Source organism: Geospiza fortis, unplaced genomic scaffold, assembly GCF_000277835.1.
Source record: "Geospiza fortis unplaced genomic scaffold, GeoFor_1.0 scaffold859, whole genome shotgun sequence".
Lineage (NCBI taxonomy): Eukaryota > Metazoa > Chordata > Aves > Passeriformes > Thraupidae > Geospiza > Geospiza fortis.
Genome location: NW_005054943.1, coordinates 12,887 through 13,299, shown reverse-complemented (window position 1 = coordinate 13,299; position 413 = coordinate 12,887). Strand labels below are relative to the sequence as shown.

Below are 413 nucleotides of genomic sequence, written 5' to 3'. Positions count from 1 at the left end.
GGGGGCGTGAGGGGGGCGGCAGCCCCGGGACCCCCGTCCTACCTGTGGGACCCCCTCACCTTTGGGGACCCTCACTTCACCTGTGGGGACCCCCACTCCCTGTGTGAGGACGCCCTCACCTGTGTGCACCTCCCTAACTCACCTGGGCTTCCCCTCCCACTTTTGGTAATGCCCCCTGCCCCACCTGTGGGGACTCCCCCAGCTCCACCTGTGGAGACTCCCACTCTACCTTTGGGGACCCCCTCACCTTTGGGGAACCCCCTCACCTGTGTGCACCTCCCTAATTCACCCTGGGCCTTCCCCTTCTGCTTTCACCCCTTGCCCCACCTGTGGGGCTCCCACTCCCCTCACCTGTGTGACCCCCGCTCCCCTCACCTGTGGGGCCCCCGCTCCCCTCACCTGTGTGACCCCCG

At 67.6% G+C, this 413-nt stretch overlaps 1 protein-coding gene across 1 annotated transcript in view; it reads left to right on the top strand.

The window, feature by feature from the left end:
* MARS1 (methionyl-tRNA synthetase 1) overlaps window positions 1-413 on the top strand; it is a gene marked incomplete at its 3' end in the record, with an annotated part of 5,713 nt that overhangs the window by 863 nt on the left and 4,437 nt on the right. The window contains 1 exon segment of the mRNA XM_031065629.1: window positions 203-272. Within this exon segment, the coding sequence (XP_030921489.1) occupies window positions 203-272 (70 nt within the window).